Here is a 23,042-nt window from a genome sequence, read left to right as displayed (position 1 = left end):
TATAGTTTTCTTTTTTGGTTGTATCTTTATCTGGCTTTGGTATTAGAGTGACACTGGTTTCATAGAAGGAATTTGGAAGTTCTCCCTCTATTTCTATCTTTTTGAATGAATTAAGTAGTATTGATGTAGATCTTCTTTAAATGTCTGGTAGAATTGTGCTGTAAAACCATCTGGTCCTGGGCTTTTCTCAGTCAGGAGGTTTTGTATTACTGTTTCAATTTCCTTATGTGTTATGAGTCTGTTTAAGCTGTTAATCTCTTCTTGGTTTAGTTTTGGTGGTTCCTATGCTTTTAGACACCCGCCCATTTCTTTTATGTTTGCAAATTTAGTAGCATATAGGTTTTAAAAGTATTCCCTTATAATGTTCTCGATCTTTTTGGTATCTGTTGTGATGTTTCCCCATTTATCTCTGATTTTGTTCATTTGTAGGTGCTCTTTCTTTCTTTTGGTTAACTGGCTAGTGGTCTGCCAATCTTGTTTATCTTTTCAAAGAACCAGCACTGATTCATTGATTCTTTGTATTGTTTTGTTTCTAGTTCATTAATCTCTGCTCTGATTTTTGTTATTTTTTCTTGTCTGTGGGGGTTTGGGTTTCATTTGTTGTTGCTTTTCAAGTGTTTTGAGTTGCAATGTTAAGTCATTTATTTGTGTTCTTTCTGATTTTTTGATGTAGGCACTTAGAGCTATAAACTTTCAGTGTCCCAGAGGTTTTGTTGAGTTGTACTGTCTTTTTCATTTACTTCCAGGAATACTTTTATTTCTTTCTTTATTTCTCCTTTGACCCATTCATCATTCAGGAGTGTGTTGTTTAATCTTCATGTGTTTGTGTAGTTACTAGAGTGTCTTCCAGTACTGATTTTAAGCTTTATTACACTGTGATCTGATACAATGCATGGAATTTTTTAATCTCTTTGTATTTGTTGAGGTTTGTTTTGTGCCCCAGTATATGGTCGATTTTGGAGAAGGCTCCATTGGGGGCTGAATAGAAAGTATATTCTTTGGTGCTTGGGTGGGATATTTGGTAGATGTCTGTTAGGTCCATTTGATGTATGGTATTGTTTAATTCAGATGTCTCTCTGTTAATTCTTTGTCCTGTTGACCTATCTAATGGAGACAATGGGGTATTGAAGTCCCCTACTATTAATAAGTTGGGATTGATCTGGGTCTTAAAGTCCTATAGTATTGTTTTTATGAAGATGGGTGCACCAGAGTTTGGTGAATATATGTTTATGATTGTAATATCTTCTTGATCTATTGTTCCTTTGATCAGAATAAAGTGGCCCTCTTTATCGCTTCTGATTAGTTTTAATTTAAAGTCTATTTTATCAGATACTAGAATTGCAATGCCTGCTTTTTTTCTTGTACCATTTGCTTGGTATATATTTTTTTTTCCATCCTTTCACCTTAGTAATGCCTATCCTTGAAAGTGAGATGAGTTTCTTGCAGACAACAAAAAGATGGGATTTGTTTTTTTTAATCCATTCAACTAGTCTGTGTCTTTTGACTGGGGAGTTCAGTCCATTGATATTAAAGTTATTGATGAAAGATGTGCATTGAATCCTGTTATTTCTATTTCTTTTCACATTCTTGGTATAGCTGTGCATTTCCACAGTTATACCTTCATTAAATTTCTTTCTGCAATCCCTTGGGTATAGTCATTCCTTTCTTCAGCTCTTTGTTGCTTCCAGAACTCTCTGAAGGGCTGGTTTTGTGGACATGAACTCTTTCAGCCTATTTATGTCATGGAAGATTTTTCTTTCCCCCTCTGACTATAATAGACATTTTGGCTGGATAAAGTAATCTGGGTTGGCATCTGTGGTCATTTAGAAGTGGGAATACTTTGGTCCAGGCTCTTCTGGCTTTCATAGTTTGCACTGAAAAGTCAGCTGTAATTCTGATGGGTTTTCCTTTATATGTGACATGTTGTTCTTTTGCAGCTTTCAGTATTGTCTCTTTGTTCTGTACGTTTATACTTTGATGTGCCATGGAGTCTTTCTTTTCTGGTCCTGTCTGTTTGGTGTTCTATATGCTTCTTGTATTTGTATAGGAGTGTCTTCCTTTAATTTTGGGAAATTTTCTTCTACAGTCTTCTTGAAGATGTCTGGTCTGTGCCATTGTCTTGGGATTCTTCTCCTTCCTGTATTCCTATGATTCGTAAGTTTGGTCTTTTTATGGTGTCACACAGTTCCTGCATATTCCATTCTTGTGATTTCTTAAATTTTTCATAATCTTTGCTTGAGTGGTGAGTTCATCCACTTTATCTTCCAGTCTTGATACTCTTTTCCATTTCACCCATCTGATTGGTGAGGCTTTCTCCTGTCGTTTCTAATTGGCTTACTGAGTGTTTCACTTCCTTCTTCATTTCAGCCTGAAAATTCTTCAATATTTCTAATTCTTTTCTGAATTCATTCAGAAGTTTATCACTATCTTCTTTCAGTTCTTTGCTCTTAATTGCTTAGTCTTCTCTCCAGTCCTTTGTCTTGTAGTTTGGTTTTTTTTTTTTATTTTAACTATTGTCCACAGGTATTATCTAGGTTTCCATGCTAATTTTAATAAATTAAACACTGGCAAATTTTTTTATAGCAGCCAATTCTCAAAACATACAAAAGGTAGAAACAATCCAAATTTCTATCAAGGGATGAATGAGCAAACAGTGTAACACACACACACACACACACACACACACACACGAAGGAAGGGACGAGGGGGAAGGAGGGAGGGAGAGCAGGGAGAAATATTATTTGGCTTTTTAAAAGGAAGAAATGTTGAATACATGCTGCAACATGGATGAACCTTAAAGACACTATGCTAACGAAATCAAGTCAAAGACAAATGGACACATGCTGCATGAATGAACTTACAGAACAGGAAATTGAGTTACAAGGCAGTATGATGGTTGCCAGGTGCTAGGGAATATGAAGCTAACATTTGGTGTGAAAGTGGTTGAGTCTGGGAAGGTAATCTGTAGATGACAGTAATGATGATCATATGGTAATGTAGACACAGATCATGCCATTGGGCTACATACTTTAAAATGGCATATTTGGGGGCTAGGGATGTAGCTTACTTGGCTTGTCTAACATGCATGAAACACTGGGTTTCATTTCCAGCATTGCATAAAACTGCGCATGGTGGCACATGCCTACAGTTGCATCACACAGGAAGATCAGGAATTCAAGGTCATTCTCAGCTACATAACAAGATCGAGATCAATCTGGGTTACATGAGACTTACCTCAACAAAATAAAAAATGTATTTTTTAAATATCTTATAGGGTTTATATGGAGTACAATATTGTATAGCTGTATTAATTCAACTGTAAACCTAATAATTTACAGCCAATTTTGAAAGAGAAGCATCTTAGCTCTGGAAATTGTTATTGAATATGTCAATGCTGTTGTAATGAAATGCCTCTTCTAATCATTTGGTTATGAAATAATTTTAAAAAAATAATAATTAGTAGATGTGAAAAACATTACCATTAAAATATACCTGATGACTTTATATCCATGCTCAGATGCCAAAGAGCTCAGAAATTAACCGACTGTGACTAGTAATAATCAGATATATAGAGATAAGAAACGAATGTGCATGTTAGTGTCAATTGTATTAAAAATGAATTTTTCTGTATGAAACTGTGTATTTTAATAATGAAATGGAGATCTTTTTAAAGATTAAGACATCATTTAATTTATGTCTTATAGGGTTTATACTGAGTACAATATTGTATAACTGTAACAATTCAACTGTAAACCTAAAAATTTATAGCCAATTCTGAAAAAGATGCATCTTAGCTCAGAAAATTGTTATTGAATATGTCAATGCTGTTGTAATGAAATGCTTCTTCTAAATATGTGGTTATTAAATAAATAATAAACTGGGGGGGAAAAGTGGCACTTTAACCCAGGCACTGTGGTGCACACAATGCCTCAAGAGAATGAGGCAGAAGGAACAGAAATTCTAGGCCAGCCTAGGCAAAACAGCAACACTCCATCTTAAAAAACCAAAGACAAGCTGGGCACGGTCACCCACACCTTTATTCTCAGTACTTGTGAGTGAGAGGCATGTGGGTCTCTGTGAGTTCAAAGCCAGTCTGTTCTATACAGCAAGTGGCAGGCCTGCTGGGGCTACAGAGAGATCCTGTCTCCAAAAAACGGGGAAAAAACAGTATGTCTGGTTCAGCAAGATGGCTCCATGAGTAAAGGCCCCTGCCACCATGCCTGACAACCTGAATTCAATCTTTGAGACCCACATGGTAGGAGAGAACAAAATCTGTTAAACTGTCCTCTATCCTCCACATACGTGTTATCGTACATGCTTTTATACACACGAAATAAATAAGTGTGCATGTCTGCAGGCATTACATTGTGAAGTGGGAAAAAATGAGCAGTTATTTTCCACTATTTAAAACTGTTATCTGTGAAGAGTGACTAGAGAATGTAATGAATATATGTGTGGATGTGTGTGTGCCTGCAGAGTACAATGTGTGAGAATGTCATAATTAAACCTAGTATCTTCTACTCTAACTATAAACAATCTGATTCAGCAAAGAAGTCACTTCACTGATGGAAGAGTAAAGTTCTGGCATGTTCTACTGTTATATCTTATTCATTTACATACATGAAAATGGCCAACATTCATATCAGAACTACATTTGGGGAGCCAATTATACCATCAGCATGCCACTGGAAAGTACTAAGATACTGTGTAAACAGATTTTGATGTACAGCAACTAGTAGAATGAGCTCTGTGTTATCAGGGAAAGAGCCAGGTCCTAACCTGAACTGTGTCCCTAAACTTATTTCATTGATTTTTGATATTTCAAAATTGAAAGAGGATACCTTTCATAATAAATATAAGTAATATACTCTGGTTACTTTTCAAGTTTGGCTATAATGTTTAGTCTTGTTAAAGTAGCTGTTTATATTAAAAGGGTATATGGATACACCATGCACACCATAATCCATCCTCACTGCTGTAGAGAACAGGGTTAAAATAAAAGTGCCTCACTAGTATTTGTATTTTGCTGTATCTTAATAGCTAACCCAAACGAGTACCGTTCTAAGACAGTCACCGCAGCGGCTGGGACACTGCTGTACAGATAAGGAGGGTCCCTGCTGCTGCTCTATGCTTTTCATCGGAGTCTCAACTTTTGTGCTCCACCTAAACTCCTGATGTACCACCAGGAAAAGTCAGCACAGCTCTGAGAATTCTTACTTTTTGTAGCTCAATTACATGATAGAGTTTAGCTATCAATATTAAGTGGGCTGACTTAGTACTTAGTTACAGTGCATGATCCTTTAAAGAGTCCCTCAACAAAGTTACATAAATTGAGGAAGTGGTAGCCAATTACTACCTCCCAGTGATTAACGGAGGGGCCGATAGAGTCTAGTCTCCAGAACAGAGCTCTTAATGCAGTGGAGCCTTTGAATAGTCTCCAAAATAGAATGTGCCAACACTCAGGCTCCTGTAGCCTTTCTAGTTCAGGGCCACAACAGGGAGCTGAAGTGGTACAGGAGATTGGAACTACTGCTGCATAATGAGGATGAAGTGTTCTCTTTGGAACACAGTGAATGTAGACAACTCCACTGTGACTGGGAATTTATTTTTTACCAAGCTCTGTATACATGTTCCTCTACCCACACTATTTTCTGGTGGCCACTATCTTTAGTTTAGAGTAAAAGTTTGTCTGGGTAATTTTCCTGTACATGTAGGGAGCACTAGCACAGACAAGTTCCTTCAGGCTTATTCTGAATTTGAGTGATGGGTAGTATGGCTTGTCAACAGGTCAGGATCTGGAGTCACCTAGGAAGCAAGCCCCCAGGCACATCTGTGAGGGATTATCTTGATTAGGCTAACTGAGGTATAGGAGAGAAGCACCATCTCTGGGCTTGGGTCCTGAAGGCATAAAAAGGACACAGCTAGCTGAGCACTAGCATTTGTCAGTCTCTGCTCTCGAGCTCTGTGGACAAGTCTTCCCTGCCAGGATGGACTGCATCCTGGAACTGTGAGCCAAAATAAACACATTCTCCTTTAAGGTTAGGATATTTTATCACAGCAACAGCAAAAGCAACTAAAACAAACTTCCCAGTCTTTATCAGAGTTATAGTAGTTCATACCTGCTGTCTTTCAGAGTGGCGGGAGTCATCATCAGGGCTACAGAGGAACTCAAGGACCTGGCCAGAGGAAACAGCTGTGACTATTCCAATGTCACCAATACCACCGTGTATGGTATCGTCCAAATAGATGGTCTAGTACATGAAATATCAGGCTCCAAGTATGCTAACAATTCAGCATGTGTCCTATATACATATTTTTTTCACTGTGCAGAAACATTAACTGGAAGGAACTTAACTTTGAATTCCTTAATGTCATAGATTGGGAAGCATGGACTTCAGAATCAGGGCACTTAATTCTTCAACATAATAATAATATTCTTGCTAAAAAATAACACTAAGTACAGCTTTGGATGCATTATTTAATATTTTGGGGCTTTATCTGCAAAATGAGGATGAATAAATCAATTTCAAAGCTGCTAGAGAACTAAGTTCGTACATATAAGGCTTTGCAACAACACCTGACACTGTGAAGTGCTCAGTAAATGCTAGTTATTATTACCTACCCACTCCAGACAAAAGGCGTTTTCACGCTGCCTATGAAGAGGGGGAAGGTTTTCAACTATGACTAAGAGATACCTGGAGGGTCAAAGTCATTTATAAGTAAATTCAGATTTCCCAAAAGTAATCTCTTCTCCAGATGATCATCAAGATCTTACTACCAGTGATAGAGAATAGTTCTTTCATTTGTTTTTGAAACAGGGTCTCCCTCTAGTTCCAGCTGGCCTGGAACTCACTATACAAACCAGGCTGGCCTCGATCTCACAAAGATCTGCCTGTCTCTGCCTCCCAAGTGCTGGATTAAAGGTGTGTGACACCAGGCATGGCGGAAAGAATACTTCTTAAGTTAGCAAGTTCATGAGCAAGAAATTCTAGGCAATTTAAAGTAATCAAGTAACTGCTATAATAGAATCTCTCTAAACTATGCTCCTATGATCCTAGGCCATCAGGCAAAAATCATACTACCCAGAATACATCATTACAACACATATCCCTAATTCAGATTCAAAATTTGAACAGGTTTTTCCTTGATAAGACACTTACCAATCTTCTGTCATATTAACAAACAGGATAATTTCATGGACTTATTTATAAATATTGAACAGAGGAAAGCCAGCTCCAGTTCTCACTGTTAAAGGCACTTACCTGATCAAAGAGAGTTCTGTTCACAAACAAGGTATTGTCAGGCTTTGCAAGCTGCCGAGCAAGGAAGGTAAAGAGACACCCTACTTGTGAGGGAGTAAAATCTGAATTTTCCACCATAACCTGGTGAGTAAAAGGGACCATTTATTCAATATACCAATATACCATGTGGTTTGATGCACACACACACACACACACACACACGTACAGTACCTCATTAGTGAAGACTCACAAAAAGATTCTTTTATGGACTATACAAAAACTGACTCCAGTACCATCTTGAGAAAGAACACAACCACTTGTATATTCAAAAGAGAGAGATGGGTGCCGGGCCAGTCCTAGACTGAGAGCTATTGGAGGCTGGTTGCTGTTGGGTAGGAGAGAGTATGCCTTGTACATGATCTCTAGATGGACTGACTAGGCTCTAGTGGATGAATTTGCACTGAAGGGCATCTGGGTACAAATGCTTGACTGGATAGGACTTACCATATATGGTGGAATATATAGGGTCTGGTGAGGGGATGGGGATGGGAGAGGTATGGATGGGGGAGGGGGTCTGGGTTTGATTGAGAACTGTTGTATGAGAATACAGAAGTTCAATTTAAAAAATTTAAAAAAAAACATTGCCATGATTTTTGTCAGATGATGAGAATTGAATTTGTAGGTGGGGTATAAGATTTTAAATAACAATAACCATGTTTTTCTCTGGCATTCTTAGAGAATATTATTAAAATAATCTTATTTTAGTCCATTTTCATTAAGGTCTACCTATCAACAAAGAAAAAGAAGAGCTGCTTTGGGGTTTAAAAGTAAAATAACCTTATAGTGAGAGAATACCAGAAAAGAAGTCAGTTACAGCTGCCTTAATGAAGTGACTGGTTTCTGCCTTATCTGCAAGCAGTTCTGTGGCTGGTGGTTAGTGTAATGGACTTCTTAAGACCATACATAATAGGTTGCAGCCATTCCTCTGGTTTAATTTGGCTCTCATGTCCTGGGTCCCTACCATGTATAAAGTGCTATGGCAGGTGCCTTTTAGGGAGTTGTGATGGTGAAGTATTGATTGTCAACTTGACAGAACCTAGAATCAGCTGGGAGATGGGTCTCTGGGCATGCCATGGGTGTGGGGGGGGGGGCTGTCTTGATTCATCAACTGTGGTGGAAGACCTGCCCACTGTAGGTGGCACCATTCCCTGGCTTAGATTTTACCATTATAATGGTGCAAATAATTATGTAAGCCCAGTGTCAAAAAAAAATTAACAGAGAAGGACTCTGTAAGGAAATAAGAAAACCAGCTTTTAAGTTAAAACTTTGAAGTCTGTGTAGAATACTTGTCAGAGAAAATGTCATCAGAGAGAAAAGTGCACAAAGTGTGAATGGACAGCAAAGATGGAGTCTGTCAGGAGAAGTCGTAAGTTCTGCTAGGATGCAGCAATAGAGTAGGAAGGAGAAATCAGACTGAAAGAGACCACGCCTTAAATGGCAGCCTAAGGAATCTGGAATATATTATATAGGAAACTGTGAGGCTACTAGAGACACTCATCCAAAAGAGGTGACTGTGATCAGGACTGTCTGCATGTATGGGATGAGTAGGAAGGAAGAGAAGACAGAGACCAGCATGCAAGACTGCACAGGCCCAAGGGAGAGACAAAGGAGTCCCACAGCTGAGCAGGATAATGAAAATGGAAGCACAGATAGCGAGATCCAAGGAGCCAGGACAAGCATCCCTATGTATGGAAAAATGTAAAAATGACTTTAAATCCGTGGCTTTAAACCCTCAGTCATCGCCTGCTCAGTGTGCAGGTTCCTTTTCTAGAGTTCTACTCTGGGGACCCAACTATGGTTCCTTTTGCCTTTAGCTCTTCCTTTTGATCTGTAAACCCCTCAACTGTCTGACTTTACACACATCTTTTAGAAAAACAACTTCAATACATATCCAACTCCTTTGCCAACTCAGCAAATATCTGATTGCCATTCTATGATTTCTCCATTTTTATTTCTGAACTATTTTGAAGACTATGGTATTACTTAAATTTCCTAGGTATCACTTAAAGTAACAAATTTCATTTCTTCCCTTCATGTGTGCAGCTAGTCAGTACATAACAAGCCCATCTGCCTATCCTTTGCCGTTTGCTTATTCTCCTATTCTATCTCCTTTCAACATAGTAATACAACCCTGTCACCAGAAATAAGTCAGCTCTAAGTTCATTCTTCCCTGACTGAAGGTAAATATTATCGAGACAGCATGCAAGAACAGCAAGTCGCTAACAGTCACAGGGAGTTACAGAGCTTCATTTCAGTCTCTGCATTTGGCTCAGCCTTCCAGTTTAGTACAGTTTTCAATTCAAATTCCCACTTGACTAGCAAACATCTACTAGGTTCCAGGCACTGTACTACACATACTCTAGGCATGCTACAACAATGGCTCCCAATTAGTATAATAAATACAGTATAATAATATAATATAATCACTAATAATAATCCTAGGTTTGTACCTTTAGAAAGTTCAAGTTGAGAGAGGAAAATCTGTAAACAATTGTAATACAATGTGTAAGTGTGGTATAAAGTGTTTTGTAGACACAGAGGACCACTAGCCAACTACAAGTGTATGGGAAGGTGCAAAAGAGTTTTTCATGGATGATACTGGAATTAAGTCTTAGAAAATGTCAGGAATCTATCAGAGAAAGGGAAGGAAAAGGCATGAGAGACTGAAAGAAAACCCATGCAACGAACATAAACCACAAGGATGACACAGAAAGCTTAGTAAATTCTAGTAATTTAATATGGTGAAGAGTATATAGCAGAGGGTGTATGTGTGGAGGTGCAAAGGCTGATGGGAGAGGGAGCAGTTATAGATTACTCAAGGAGCAGAAAATATAGAGGATCTAAGTGTCATGCTTAACAATTTTGATGGGTAGGGCAGAAATTACCACTTATATTAGATCATGGTTTAGATATGGTTTATTCCCCCAAAGGTCTGTGTGCTGAAAGCTTGGTCCCATTTGTGGAAATGATTAGAACTTTTAATAGGTAGGATCTAGGGGGTCACTGCAGACATTGCTCTGAGAAGAGGTTAATGCTGGGTTGTCATAAAAAAAAATGAGCCTGATACCCAAATCTCTCTGGCTTCTCTCTTGGCTCCCCACATGATCCCTTTCTCTCACACTCACTCACACCATGACACCATTCACCATGTTGTGACAAAGCCAAGGGGACCCTTACTAGAAGCCAAACAGATGAGGGTACCCAGTTTTGAACTTTCAACCTTCAAAACTGGTAACAGAAATACATTAATTGATACTCGAATATCTATTCTTCCCTCCTAAAGTATAAACACAACTCCTAGTTTTTAGCTGAGCATATGGCAAACCAGAATGTTTCAAACTCTCTCAGTAGCAAAGTTCTATCTATCAAAGTTCTGGAAAATCTGATATATGCAGATTTATAGCATACAACTTAGAAAAAGTTTCCTCAAAGAGAAAAAACATTTTCTCTGTATCATTCTGAATACAGGCTAGCTAGATGTAGAGTTGGTGCCTGAGCAGTCACACTGAACAAAAAGACAGAAATCATGCACTAAGCATAATAGCAACAGAAAGACAAATTAAATTCCTGATAAAGTGTTTTGAAGCCTCTCTACTAGATGAGGTTGCCTACCTCCAGGTTTAAATAAGAAAAGCAAATTTCTGTCACAATTAAACTACTGTCATTTTGAGTTTTCTCTCACAAAATAATTGAATTTCAGCTGATCTAATAGAGAAGAACTATAAGAAAAATATCAGATAGGAAAAAGGCAAAATCACACACAGGTAGACTATTTAGGGATCTAGATGAAAATTCTTTACACTAACCACATGGATTAAACTGGCTTTATTTGAGAACTTAGAAATCTATTATTTTACTGCTTATCTTACAAGGTGCATATACTATGGGGCATGCTCTGAAAATTACCATGAATTACTGCAAATGTAATATGTTGATGTTATACATAACTAATGGATATTTTAATTCTGGCATCTTGTCCAAAGTAATCTAAAAGTCATTAATCTAAAAGTCATTAAAAGGAAGAAATTTCCATTTTACAGCCAGATGAACAGAATGACAACTCTAAGACTATGAAAAGCTGTGCTGACACAGAGGACAGGAGTCTGTCTCTGCATGCATCCATAGCAACAGCATGGATCCTAAAATAGTCTACTGACTCTAGTCAGAGTTAGATTAGGATAGATCTCAAATCATTTTTAAGTGCCACCCATCATATGAATGCCAGGGCAAAACTTGGCACTACCATAGTAACCAACTAAGGCTGGGAAGTGACAGAAGATGGCTGGCATTAATTATTTCCTTAAAGTTATATCTATTATTACAATCATACTAATAAAGTAATTACCACAATAAGCATTTCTCAAGAATTGAATCCTGTATCCCAGGATCTAGTCTAAGGCTATGATACAGTAACTTTTTTCAAAGAATGATTAACATTTTGTTCGCTTCTTGGGAACAAAAACACTACAATATAATTCTAAGACAGGATTATAACAAATGGCTCCACTGAATGGAATATTTTAAATTCTGCTATACAAAATTCAATTAGCTGGGGCTGGAGAAACAGCTCAGTGGTTAAGAGCACTGCGGAGGACCTGGGTTCAGTTCCCAACACCCACATGGCAGCTAACAACCATCTGTTATTCTAGTTTCAGGGGATCTAGCATCCTTTTCTGGTCTCTATGGCCATTGCATGCACATGGTACACTTATATGCATGTAAGCAAAGCACTTATACACATAAAATAAAAATAAACCAAAAAAGCTTTTTAATTAATTAATATTAAGTATCAACAGAACACATATAATCTTTGCTTACTTTCAATAAAATATCCACAATTCGCTGTTGATATTCCACGGCTTGCTTGTCATTTTTAAAATCTTCAAACGTCTAAAAGAGAGAGAAAAAAATTTAAAGTAATTGTTATTTGCAAATTTTAGAAGAAAACAAATTACTAAATTCTTGTTGAATCCATTAAATTATCAAATAAAATAACCACTCCTCATAAAGTTATTTCTTTATTTTTTAAGATTTATTTTTATTTTATGTGTATGAATGGTTTGCCTGCATGTATGTATGTGTGCCCAGGGAGGTCCCAGAAGAGGTCATCAGAGCCCCTGGAACTGAAGTTACAGATAGGCGTGAGCTACCGTATGGGTACTGGGAAATGAATCTGGGTCCTCTGCAAGAGCAGCCAGTATTCTTAACCACTGGGCAGGTTATTTCATATATTTAATGATAAAGTATTTTTATGGAGCTAAGTAGAAAGCTATAGCATTTAATATCTCATGACATGCTGAGGTCTTAAAAATTAATAGCAAGTATAAAAATATCGGGTTATTACACAACCATAAAAGTGTTTGAGGAAGGAAGTGAGGCAAAGTTCCAAAAGAACAAACATCAGTGGTGAGAGGTGATCTGGGAGCAAAGGTCTGAGGACAGAAGGATAAGGTGCCACAGGCTCAGTCACCTTCAGGCAGCTGCTTGGAAATAACCAAAATGCAGCTTATTAGCTGTCATGAAAAATTTGATTTCTACAATCAAAAGCAAGTTTTTTCAAAGACAGACATATAAAAAATAATTATGGTTTACAGCTGCTATACTATTCACAATAGCTAGGAAATGGAACCAAGCTAAACACCCAAACAGATGAATAAAGAAAATGTGGCACATATAAACAGTACAGTCTCATGATCTATAAAGGAAAACAAAATTATGAAATGTATAGGAAAATGAATGCAACTGGAAATCATTATATTTAGGGAATAAGCCAGACTCAGAAGGACAAATACTCGTGTTTTCTTCCATACATAGAACCTAGTTTTAAAATGGTGTGTGTGTGCTTCTATATGTGTTTTTGTGGGTCAGGAAACTAGAAAGGGGATCATGGAAAGGTAGAAGAGATCTTAAAGGAGATGGAATACAGAGAAGTAATGGAATACATGTATGGGGGGAATTTACTGGGGAAAGGAAGGAAATTAGCTAGACGGTGGGAAATGGAGGGGAATGGGCGAGAGGAATTAATGCAAACAAAGTAGAATAACACATATGAAACCCATTATTTTACATGCTAAACAAAAGTTAATAAAAACGTATTTTTGCTAATAGAAAAAAGTAAAAATAAAGAAATAAAAATAATTATGGTAAAGTTACTGAAAGATCAAAAATCTGAAGCCTAATTACAAGCATTAATTATCTTCAAAACACTACCAAGCACAGCAATTTGAAATTGTATATTCTTCCTTAATGTGTTCTGTTTCTGTTTTTCTGGGGTTTTATATATTTTTTAATATTTTACTTATTATTTTTATTTTGAGTGCACACATGTTGTGCAGTGTGTAAGCATACCTGTGCCGTGCACTGGATCCCCTGGAAATGGAGTTACAGATAATTGTTAGCTGTCATGTGGGTACTGGGAATCGAACCTGGGTCCTCTGCAAGAGCAGTCAGTGCTCTTAACTGCTGAGCCTTCTCTCCAGTCCCTTTTCTGGTTTTTTGAGACAAGGTCTCCCTGTAGCTCCTGCTAGCCTGGACCTCACTATATAGACCAGGCTGGATCTCAGAGATCCACCTGCCTCTTCCTCCTAAGTATGGGGATTAAACTTGTGTGCACCATACTTGGCTATTGATTTTTTGTTTGGGTTTTTTTATTTGGTTTTCGCTTGATGTATTCTGAATATAACATACATCAAAGCAGACAATAAAGCTGGATTCTGGTTGGCAGAATATGATAGCAGCATGACACAAAAGCACCTAAGTACACAAAGGACTCACATATGAAGAAGAAAAACCGTATTCATCATCAAACGACTGAAATGCTGAATGATAAGACTGATGAAGGCTTGAAGATTGTTCTTATGGTTTTCACTTAGCACCTTTGGTTCTGAGGAGTGTTTAAATTAACATAGCTATTTTCTGTTGCTATATTCTTGATCAAGAGAATAGACTAGGGACTGGAGAGATGGCTCAGCAGTTAAGAGCACTGGCTACTTTTGCAGAGGACCTGGGTTCAGTTACCAGCACTTCCATGGGAGCTAACAACTGTCTATAACTCCAGTTCCAGGGGAGTCAATGCTCTCTTATGGCTTCTGTGGGCATTCATGCACATGGTGCTCTTAAATAGATGCAGGCAATATACTCATACACATAAAATAAAAATAAATTAAAATTTTTTAAAAACAAAATGAACTATATATTGTCCCAATAGATTTTTTTTAAAGGAACTGCATAGCCATGGGCTTTCAAGATTACATCATTACTTTTCAAACCAGAATACTTTCTATTCTTTAAATTAGGCACAAATTTACCCCCTACTTCTCTTTGGTCTTATTAGCAAGCCCTTCCTATTTTTGGCTGGTACACAATAGGTGCTTTAAAAACAACTGTCAAATTACTTAGTTAATTTTTTTATAAAAAAATAAATTAATTAAACTTTTTCTGACTGGTGTACTTTAGAGCCAGTTACTTAAGAGCTGAAATGAGTTGTCAAGGAGATCGAAAGCTTAGTAATCTGGAAGCTCAACCAGAAGATATATTTAGGTGGGTTAAATATGACCCTGCCTGAAGACAGGAAGACAGATAACAAAATATCTCAGCTCTATCTTCTGATTCATATACATACTGTCTCCCTCATCCCAGGCTAGTAAAGTGAGATATCACTACAAACACATTTGCTATGTAAGTGCCATCAACTAAAATCTAAAACCATGGAGAGTTCTCTGTACTAAACTATACCAAAAATTACAGCAGTGACAACAAGTGAAAAAGAATTTGCTTAGCCATTTTCCTTCTGGCAGCAGGTAGTCACTGCTTAGACACATACATTAAAAGTTTGTTTCTATAAATACAATTAAGTGGTGACATACTAAAGTGTGACCTGGGTTCAGTTACCAGCACCTACATGGCAGCTAACAACTGTCTATAACTCCAGTTCCAGGGGATCCAATGCTCTCTTAAGTTATGATACATATAATGGCATATTTTGGTGGTAGTTAACACCTGCCAAAATGACACATCACTGCTAGAATATCATTCCACAAAGATGTTTCTAATATCCAGTTGCTAGAGGAATAAAATATAAAGATGCCTTAGTAGAGGATTGCTGTTTATGGTGTACAAATGTAGATCTGAAACACAAGTTCAAAGTCATCTGTGAATTTGGGCCTGAAAAGTTTAGTCCCTTAAAGATTATTATGAGGTTCTGGATGAAAATGATGACAAGGTAAGCCCTCACCCAAGATCAATTAACATGCTGTGTAGAAAGGGCCTGTTAGTGAATATTCCAAGCTTTGTGGGCTACATGTGGTCTATGTCACATATTCTTCCTTTACTTCCTGTTTTTTTTTTGTTTTTTTTTTTCGGTCTTTTGAGACAGGGTCTCCCCGTAGCCCCAGCTGTCCTAGACACCAGGCTGGCCTCGAACTCACAGAGATCCGGCCTCAAACTCACAGAGATCCACCTGCCTCTGCCTCCCAAGTGCTGGGATTACTTCCTTTTTATAACCCTGAAAATGTGAACATTCTTAGCTTATACAATAGGTTCTTGGCCATAGGGCTGGATTTAGTCACTAGACTATTGTTTGCAGGACCCTGTCCTGATCTCCTCATACAAGCCTCTAAAGATCCTTGTATAATAAAATTAAGAATCATTCACAGTGCCATGTTAAAAGGCAAAATTAGAATGAAAACAAATATCACATATTTCAAATTACATATAAATGGGAAAATAATTATCCCAAATTAGCAGAGTTAGTTCAAAAGAACACCGTAAAGAAGTCAGGATAGGGCTATTTCTAAGACAAAAGATTATGCCAAGGCTCTAGTGGTTGCAGATCTATGATATCACATAGAATTCACTTCCAGATATCGAAGTTCATCCTGAGTTAGGAAATAAGGAGCTAAGGTAGGGATCAAGGAAGTATGGATCAGAAGTCCTGGTCAGACAGGATTTTGGAAAAGAACAAAATACTTGAGAAAGGGGAATGCTCCTTTACAGCTCAGTGGGCAAGGCTTAGCAAGGATTAACAAGATGATGCCGAAATAAGTTAAAGTAAGAAAGTCAAAATAGCAGAGTACCATCAAAAAATGCTATCTATTTTAGAAACCACTTCATTTCATGTGTGGACCTATTTTATTTTGAATTAATACCTAAGAATGGAATTGCTGAGTTATTTACTAAAATCATCACTTAACTTCATAAGAAACACAAACTGTTTTCTAATGTTCCTATTGTGGTATATAAGAATTCAGTTCTTTGACCAAAATAAACCACTATAATTCTAGTTCATCAGGCCAAAACTTTCCAACAAGTAGAAGTCTAGGAATCTGTAAAGACATCTTATCTTTCATAGACAGTAAGTCCTACATTTTAGGAGACTGACTTCCTTTCTAAAGCATCTTTCTAATCCTTGTGGTTCCCACAGTGTCACTGTCCTAATTCAAGCCATCATTATCTCCTGGCAAATGTTCATAGTAATTTGATAATAGAGCTCTCTTTCAATCTCACCTCATTTCAATCTATTTCCCATATGCTATGGTGAAAATGTTTGTAGTCCCCAAAAATCATCAATGTGATAGTGTTAGGAGGCGGGGCCTCTGGGATGTGATTAGGTCAGGAACAGAGGCCTTGTGAAAGGGACTAGAATTCTTACCACAGACTGGCCAGTGAGGACACAGAAAGGAAGCACGAGCTTTGAATCAGGACAGTACCCTCTGCTCTGCTCTGATTTTGGACTTCCCAGTCTCCAAAGTATGAAAAATAATTTTTTATTGTTTATAAGCCAATCAGTCTACAGTATTTTGCAACTGCAGCCCAAACTGACCAAGACACAAGAGTTGAAAGGGATTTTTTTCGAAGTACAAATCCTAACATTTCTCTTTCTAAAAGGCTAACTGCTATTGTAGTATGAAACCCAAATTTCTTACCTTAGAATATAAGACTCAGAGTCTGCCTATATCTCTGCATTCATTTCTCTCTGTATTTTTCTTGTATTTAAAGAACCAGATATATACTGAATGTTTCTTCAGCTACTTTAATATTGCACTGATCTTAACATAATTTAACAGATTATATTACCTAACTTATAAAAGTAGTGTGTGCACACAAGAAAATATGCACATTCTCAGAGTTAACCACTGTTAACACAAGTATATCTTTTTGTCTCATTTCTCCAGATATTGTATGTAAATTTGCATTTTACATAATTATCATTTTGATGGTTTCACTAAACACAACTGCACTAGCATTTTCTATTTTCCCAAAAGCTTTTTAAAAACCTATAGCACAAAGCTGGGCGTGGTGGTGCTCATCTTTAATCCCAGCACTTGGGAGGCAGAGGCAGCTGGATCTCTATGAGCTGAAGGCCAGCCTGGTCTACAAAGTGAGTTCCAGGCCAGCTGGGCTACATAGAGACCCTGTCAAAAAGACCCCTCCCCCCAAAAAAAACTAACAAAAACCTACAGCGCAATACTATTTAATTGGGAAGATTCACTGTATCTTATATAATAATCCCCCTAGGGACAGAAAACCCAGTTCATCCAATTTCACCTCTAATTAAACACACTTTAGGCTGTTTTTCAGCAGGACGTTTCCACAGTTCACTTCAACTTCAGCTATTTCCATTATTATTATGTCTTCCTTAGAGTCTCATCCATATTGAGTAAGTTGGGAAATTTATGAAATCAGAGATTGCATCACATCTAATCAAAAGCTTTAAAAAACTTCAACTTTCTGAGGAGAGACACAGAGAGAGATAGATAGAAAGGGGAGCAAAGAGCTACAAACAGGGACACTAAGAGGCTTAACAATCTGAAACAATGGAAATCTTAACTTACTTGCTCAAGTATCATTAGGGGTTCTTTTTTTCCTCCTACTTAAACAAAATAAAGATCACTTTGACGCCTTTGAAAATACCTTAAAATCACACTATCCCTTACCAGTGCCAATACATTTAGAAATTCTCTTGTGTCAAAATGTAGCAAAGTTCGAACATAAGGATAGACTTCTTCCTCAGGGGGAGCTTCGACAGAATGCAGCCGAATCAGAAATTCAAACACCTGCAGGTTAAAAAGGCAACTGTTCATTACTGTCTATCATTTCAATGCATCCTGCTGAGGCAATGATTGCCATTTGGAAAAAACAAAGGCTGGCTGAATTCATTTTAAACTGCTACTGGGTTACACAAAGCCTCTCTTAAATCCTCTCCTAACTAAAATGATGACTTCAGTGACACGGTTGGCTCCCTTCCTCATGAATAGTTAGTTCCTAAGCTACAGGTAATGTTCAACTGCTATTTGTCTTCAGTCATCTTAAAAGATGTAGACAGTGAAAACAATACTAACCTGGTTTTTAACCAAGGGAACAAGATCTTCAGGGATGTCATCAAGTGGATAGGCACGGCCTGCCAGGCAACAGCTAGAAAAAAAAAATGAGAGCAGATCTGATGACTTACAAGGGTATCACTTCAAGTAGTATCTCTTCAAACTGGAGATACTACTTTGATCTTGAAGCAGACTCTGCTTTTCTCGGGTCAGGTTCAAAAGCAGATCACTGCTATTGTACAGATGGGTGACTAACAGAGGATAGTTGTGCTGGATAGCTTTAGTGTCAACTTGACACACCTGGGTTGAGGGAGCCTCAATTGGGGAATTTCCTCTATTGGACTGGCCTGTGGCCATGTCTGAGGGGCATCTTCTTGATGAGTGATGTGGGAGGGCCCAGCCCACTGTGGGTGCTACCACTCCTGGGCAGGTGGGCCTGTGTTGCATAAGAAAGCAGGAGGGGCCAGGGGAGCAAGCCAGGAACCAGCATTCCTCCATGGCCTGCACTCCAGCTCCTGCTTCCAGGTTCCTGCCCTGAGTTCCTACCTTGGGCTCCCTGATGAACTGCAACCTAGGAGATGTAAGATAAATAAACCCTTTCCTCCCCAAGTTGGTATTGGTCAGAGTGTTTTGTCACAGCAATGAAGAAACAAACTAAGACAATAGTGTAGTGTATATTTTAAAAGACTAGAAGAAAGATGTTTTAAAAACATGAGAAAAAGGCTACAGCAGTCATTCTGCAAAAGAAACTGACCCAGAAATTCCCTTCAGGACTAAGGTTTATTACTATGAAAGGGCCTCAAGACCACAACTGGGCTGGAGGTACAAGTAAGCGCATTAGACAGAAATAATACACTATAAGAGATATCTAAAAATGATGGGCCTTTGAAGGGAAGGAGAGCCTCTCTTTCCCTTTAAAGACTAGAAAGATGATTCATTAAGAGTGAAAATGAGGAGCTGGAGAGAAGGCTCAGTGGTTAAGAGCACTGGCTACTCTTGCAGAAGACCTGGGTTTGAATCCCAGCACCCACATGGCAGCTAACAACCATCTGTAATTCCAGTTCCAGGGGATCTGATGCCCTCTTCTGTCCTTTGTGGGCATTGCACAACATGGTACATGTACATACATGCGGTAATACTCAAAGTAGAAATAAATTTTTTTAAAAAGAGAGAGAATGAATGAGAATGAGAATGAGAATGAGACAGAGAGAAACAGAGAAAAAGACCATGAGAGGGGTGGTGGGAAAAGGGGGCACCTCTTCAAAAAGCAGCCTTCATCTCCAGACCAAATCCCAGAGCAGTCTCCATGAGACGTCTCAGACCAATCCCCAGAGGAAAGGTCTGACTTTCTATAACCTTTCAGGGATGGCAGGAAGTTTCACCTCATGTGATTTAGTTTAGTATAGCATCTGTGACAAGGAGCATGGAGGACCCCGGTACCACAACTGAGAGCTGTCAAGTCACAGCACAGACTCCTTCTTAAGAATCTGTCACAGGCAGAGCTTCAGGGAAGCATAGTCTGATTCAGGATGTGGGGTAAACCTAAAGATGCAGGCCCATGTTCTAACAAAAGTATTTTTTCCATGAAATACAAATCTTGAAGAGACATGTTTTTTAGTTTTGACTTGAACATTACCCAATATTTACATTTATCAAAAATATCACATGGTAGCATATATGTGTGTGTGTGTGTGTGTGTGTGCATGTATACTTTTATGCTTCATGTATTAGTGAAAAGAAAAAAAATTTTAATGATACCCAGTCAGAAACTGTGGGGGAGTGGAGTGTTCCTCATTATGTAACTGCCAAGCTCCATTTCTGCATACTGCACTAAGGGGCAGGAAGGAGTGAGGACACTCCATCTAAAGGCCTCAGATTTGGCATCTAGAAAGAGCCTATTGGCACCATTCAGCTATGATTTGCCTATTAGAGACATGATATTCTCAGAGACTTTAAACAAAAGGTTTTATGAATGGTAGTTGAAAATGGGGAATGAGCTATAATAAATGTCCAGGAAATGGCTGCAATAGGTCAAGCCTTTAAGGAAAGTTAGAATCTTACCTAATATATACCAGAAGTTTGTTGCCCATAACAACCTGCTCATCTGAAACAGAAAGAAAAATATCTTTAGCAAAATTTTTTCAGAACTGATATTTATATGGAAAAAAATCCTAAAAGCTAGTGTTTAAGATGAGGTAAATATATTTCCAAATAGCACGAAGTTAAGATGAAAACCCATTTAACTTAAAAAAAATTCCATTAGACTCTATTCACAGACACTAGATTTACGTATTATGCAAGGACACAAGGAGGAAGAGATCTGAGTAGAAACATAGATTTTGTTGGCTTAACCTCTAGCCTGGGACCAGGGGAATATGCACAAAAGCTTATGATTTGATGAACTGCAGGTAGTGGCCAGTTAGTATTAAGGCATAGCTATAATGTCTTCTCATTGGTGACATGAATGTTTGCTACCCGCAGTGTACTAAGACTCAGAAGGCTATGCTTCTAAATGTTTAAAGTAATAAACCTTGAATAAATAGCCTTTGGGGTTCTTTCTATTCCAAACTATGTCAAATATATGAGTCTAACATTTGATGAGATAAGCCCATTTCCTTGACTTTTGGGGTACCAGAAAAATAGACAATTTTTCAGGGTAAGGAGTTAAGGGTAACATACAATAGAATAACACAAACAAGGGTGAAGTGATCAGGAATGCTCATGGTGTGCAGATTATGAGAATCTGTGGTTGGTATTTAAGATATATAAATATCAGACATAATACTCAGCAAAGTAACAGGATACAAATAAAAGACTAAAATCAGTAGCCTTCCTACATACTAACAACAAGCATACCAAGACATAAATCAGGAAAGGGATTCCCTTCATAACAGCCTCAAATATCTACATATATATATGCATTTATGATATCTTGAAATAAATCTAACCAAGGAAGTGAAAGACCTACATAACAGGAATTTTAAGACAGATCTACAGATTCAACACAATCCCTATTAAAATTTCAACACAATTCTTCAGAGAAATTGAAAAAAATAATCTTAAATTTCACATGAAAATACAAAAGACCCAGGAAAATCAAAACAGTTGTGAACAATAAAAGAAATGCTGGAGATATCATTATCCCTGATTTTGAGTTAAACTACAGAGCTATAATAATAAAAACAGCATGATACTAGCATAAAAACAGAAACATTGATCGATGGAATAAAATTGAAGACCCATGTATAAACCTAAACTCCTACAGCCATCTGATTTTTTTACAAAGAGGCCAAAAATACACAGAGAAACGACAGCATCTTCAAAAAAAATGGTGCTGGTCAAACTGGGTTTGACATGTAGAAGAATGAAACTAGATTTTTTTTTTCTCTCATCCTGCACAAAATTCAACTCCAAATGGATCAAGGACCTCAGCATAAGATCTGATACCCTGAATCTGATAAAGGAGAAAGTAGGGAAGAGTTAGTACTTATAGGCACAGAAAAGGACTTTCTGAACAGGACTCCTATAGCATAGGTATTAAGACCAACAACTGACCAATGAATCAAATGAAACTAAAATGCTTCCGTACATTAAAGGGCACCATCATTTGAGTGAAGAGGCAGCCTGGAGAATGGGAAAAATCTTTACCAATTATACATCTGATGAACAGTTAGTATCTAGAATATACAAAGAACTAAAAAAATTAAACACTGAGAAAACAATCAACCGAATTAAAAAGTGGAGCAGAGAGTTCTCAAACGATTAAATACAAGTGGCTGAGAAACATTTTTTTTTAATGTTCAACATCATTAGCCACCAGGGAAATGCAAATCAAAACTACTTTCTTACCCAATCAGAATGGCTAAGATTAAAAATAAAAATGACAACGAATGCTGGTGTTGGCTGTAGGAAAGGGGAACACTATTCACTGCTGATGGGAGTACAAACTCATACAGCTACCATGGAAACCATTGCACAGGTTGCTCAGAAAGCTAGAAACAGATCTAGTACATGATCGAACTCTACCACTCTTGGGCATATACCAAAAGGACTCTGTATCCTACAAAAGAGATATTTGCTTATCCAAGTTTATTGCTGTTCTATCCACAACAGCCAGAAAATGCAAACAATCTAGATGACCATCAACTGATGAATGGATAATAAAAATGTGGTACATTCACACAGTGAATATTATTCAGATGTTAAGAAAAATGAAATTATGATAGCCATAGGTAAATGGATGGAGCTGAAAACAATCATCCTGAGTGGGTACTAAGCTTTGAATCTTTAGATAGTGTGTTTCATTTAAAAAACCCAAAGAGGGTTTTTTTTTTTTTTTTTTTTTTTCTTTGAGAGGGAACTGACTGATTCTAACCACTCCAACAGCTATCAAAATACCTGAAAGCAAATCCTGAATCCATCA

General features: G+C 37.6%; 1 protein-coding gene across 6 annotated transcripts in view; it reads right to left on the bottom strand.

Moving 5' to 3' along the window:
• The window catches only part of Vps8 (VPS8 subunit of CORVET complex), a 359,227-nt gene that overhangs the window by 210,825 nt on the left and 125,360 nt on the right, over nucleotides 1-23,042 (bottom strand). For all 6 annotated transcript variants that reach the window (XM_008831321.3, XM_008831320.3, XM_029562651.1 and 3 more), the window contains 6 exons: nucleotides 20,681-20,723; nucleotides 18,641-18,713; nucleotides 18,236-18,355; nucleotides 12,120-12,191; nucleotides 7,263-7,382; nucleotides 6,120-6,176 (listed from right to left, as the gene is read on the bottom strand). In XM_008831321.3, the coding sequence (XP_008829543.1) occupies nucleotides 6,120-6,176; nucleotides 7,263-7,382; nucleotides 12,120-12,191; nucleotides 18,236-18,355; nucleotides 18,641-18,713; nucleotides 20,681-20,723 (485 nt within the window). The remainder of the gene's footprint in view (nucleotides 1-6,119; nucleotides 6,177-7,262; nucleotides 7,383-12,119; nucleotides 12,192-18,235; nucleotides 18,356-18,640; nucleotides 18,714-20,680; nucleotides 20,724-23,042) is intronic.

The sequence above is a fragment of the Nannospalax galili genome, unplaced genomic scaffold (assembly GCF_000622305.1).
Source record: "Nannospalax galili isolate Female #2095 unplaced genomic scaffold, S.galili_v1.0 scaffold315, whole genome shotgun sequence".
NCBI lineage: Eukaryota > Metazoa > Chordata > Mammalia > Rodentia > Spalacidae > Nannospalax > Nannospalax galili.
The sequence above is the reverse complement of the archived record's forward strand: the minus strand, read 5'-3'. Positions and strand labels throughout refer to the sequence as shown.